Source organism: Orycteropus afer, unplaced genomic scaffold (genome assembly GCF_000298275.1).
Source record: "Orycteropus afer afer isolate SDZICR_OR568_19922 unplaced genomic scaffold, OryAfe1.0 scaffold00104, whole genome shotgun sequence".
NCBI classification, from domain to species: Eukaryota; Metazoa; Chordata; class Mammalia; order Tubulidentata; family Orycteropodidae; genus Orycteropus; species Orycteropus afer.
Genome location: NW_006921691.1, coordinates 133,831 through 136,615, shown reverse-complemented (window position 1 = coordinate 136,615; position 2,785 = coordinate 133,831). Strand labels below are relative to the sequence as shown.

Sequence of the window (2,785 nt, the reverse complement as noted above, 5' to 3'; positions counted from 1 at the left end):
AAAAAAAAAAAAAAAAAGTATTGACCCATGCTACTTTAGTTTTGTGTATTTCACTGTACATAAATTATATTCCAATAAAATGCATTTTTAAAAAAAGACATTTGTATGTGCAGGGAAAAAAGCATGGAAGAATTCATACCAATCTACTTCCATAGTGATAGCGCCTTGGAAACTCAAGGAGGGGTCGCTATGAGTCAGGTCCAGCTCGACGGCACATAACAACATCATCATCAAAAGAGCAGTTATCTAGCTGTAGGGAATTTACTTTCAAATTATCCTTTGAATATGTCTGTATTGTTTGTGTTTTATTTTTTTTTTAAAGTATGCATTGATTTATGATCAATAAATAACATAGAAATCTCAGTCTCACTACTACATAGCAGAGTTGAACCACAAAAAGATACTGTTATAAAAAACAACTTCTTCAGTATAAGGATAAAAGCCCGTGTTATTACCTTGATTTCTCATTGGGATAGTCAGCATAGCAAGGTATGGTAACAGCTGAGTTTGGAGGCATAAAGCTGGTAAGCAGAAGTCAGAAAAAAGTGCTTTTGCTGCCAGGCAATTCTCTCGATACTGTACAAGGAAAACATTTCAGAAATGGAAGATGAAAATACAGTTACGGTTCCTAAACAAAGTTTATTATACTACAATAAACAATCTCCCAGATCCGATTTCTAAGTATCATTCCCACTAAAAGGAATCAGAAATATATTCATAAATACAAAGATACTACACATTAATTTTTAAAACTTTATCTAATAAGACCTTTACAACCACTCTAGCATTATCTGATAATGCATTTTAGCTATATATCTATCTCACAGTTGACATAGCAGCAGTAAGAATTTTTTAAGAGACTATACATAAGAATAACAAACTTAAAAATCAAAGGAATTCTGCTTATGAGCATACAGACATCACAAATTACATTATGTTTCTCAAATACATTCTTTTAAAAAGGCTCCATATGGTATTCTAATTTCACATTATGCAACTTATTAGAGTGTACTTTGAGTTCAGCCTTAAACATTTTCCTAAATCCTCTGAAATATCCATGCTTACCTGTTAAATATTTTAAGTTCACACAAAGCACAATCCTTATCTTCAAGGAGCTTACAGTCTGCAGTTGGGTACTTACCATGCATATTTTAAGGGGACACATGCTACTTGGCCCTAGCTGAATGTTGCCATGTAGAAATATGGGCTTACTTTCCATTTCTTTCAGGAAATTCCAGAAATGCAGAAGCCAAAAATTCATATTTGAATTATATTTATTCTATCAATTTTTAAAGACTGGTAATTCATTTAAAAAAGGAAAATCTGTTCCCTATATTGTATTCAACTTGTGGGCCACCAGCTTTTGGCCTCTAAGATAGTCCAATCATCTACACCTATAGCTGAGAAAACCAGAAGCCTATTAGGTGAAGTAATCTGTCTAGGTGATTAGAAGCAAAGCTAGAATACTAAATCAAAAACAAAAAATAATTACACCTGTATTTGATTTCAATAAAAGTCAATTAAGAAAAGGGTATGTATTATCAAATTTTGGGTGTTTTTTTCCCTTAATTTGACTGAGATTGTCCTTTCCATAACCCTAAGAAAACTGCAGGCCTTGGAAACTATTTCTTGCTAAGAATGAAACATTTGTCCTCTTTCTCGCTCTTTTTTTTTTTTACCTTTTTACTTATTAGAAACCACTGAGGTTTGTGCAATGGTCGAAAACTTGATCCTCCTCCTTGGCAGTGAGCAAATCCTCTTGCTTTGTTGGAATGTATCACACCTCTTGTAGCTATCGATGTACTATATTCCCTGACGTAAGAGCGTGTCTAACAAATGAGACAAGATATGAAATAATAAACAAGGAATTTATAAAATAGTAGTATGGGTACTACTTATACCAAACAGACTCATCACATTTAGTTACTATTCACTTTTTCCAACATCACCAAAGCCCTAATAATAATAGTGCTACAGAATTTTAAAACAATACAGCAGACAACTGAGACATACCAACCAAATGCAATGTGTGAACCCTTACTGGGTCTTGGATGTGGGTGACGCAAACACAAATACATTTTTAAGGCAACTGGGAAAATCTGAATAGGGACAGTATATTGCTGAATTAATGTTACCTTTTTTAGGTATGATAATGCTATTGTGGTTGTAAAAGAACAATGTCCTTACGTATAGGTAAACATTAAATGTCATGATGTTTGCAATTACTTTCCAATTGTTTAGCCAAAAGAAAGTGTTCAAATACATAAAAGGATATTAAGCAAATATGTTAAAATGTGAAAAACCAATGAACAAAAATTAAGGATAGATACACAACAGTGCATTAATCAGTAATGTTGTTGTTATGTGCCATCAAGTCGGACCCGACTCATAGCAACCACCCGCGTGGGTTTCCAAGGCGGTATCACTACAGAAGTAGACTGCCTAATCTTCCTTCCGAGTAACAACAAACATTAATCTATGGGTAAACACACAGGTTGACAAGCTGAATGATCACATATTGTCTAGGCAAAAAGGAATATACCCATGACCATATGTAACTTTGGCAGATCATATGTCCACATATGTATTTGTATGTGCTATAAGAATGTCCATATATGCCATGGTTACAGGGGACATCAAGCTCAACTGGCATAACACACTACACAAAAACACTGTTCCACATCCTACTTTGGTGAGTAGTGACTGCAATCTTAAAAGCTTGCAAGCAACCAGCTAGATGCAATGATGCATTATCTCCTCATCCAGAGCAAAGAAGAATGAAGAA

General features: G+C 34.1%; 1 protein-coding gene across 1 annotated transcript in view; it reads right to left on the bottom strand.

Moving 5' to 3' along the window:
• The window catches only part of RAD17 (RAD17 checkpoint clamp loader component), a 93,635-nt gene that overhangs the window by 28,358 nt on the left and 62,492 nt on the right, over positions 1-2,785 (bottom strand). The window contains exons 13-14 of the mRNA XM_007943361.2: positions 1,680-1,829; positions 456-576 (exon numbers count right to left, since the gene is read on the bottom strand). Of these exons, the coding sequence (XP_007941552.2) occupies positions 456-576; positions 1,680-1,829 (271 nt within the window). The remainder of the gene's footprint in view (positions 1-455; positions 577-1,679; positions 1,830-2,785) is intronic.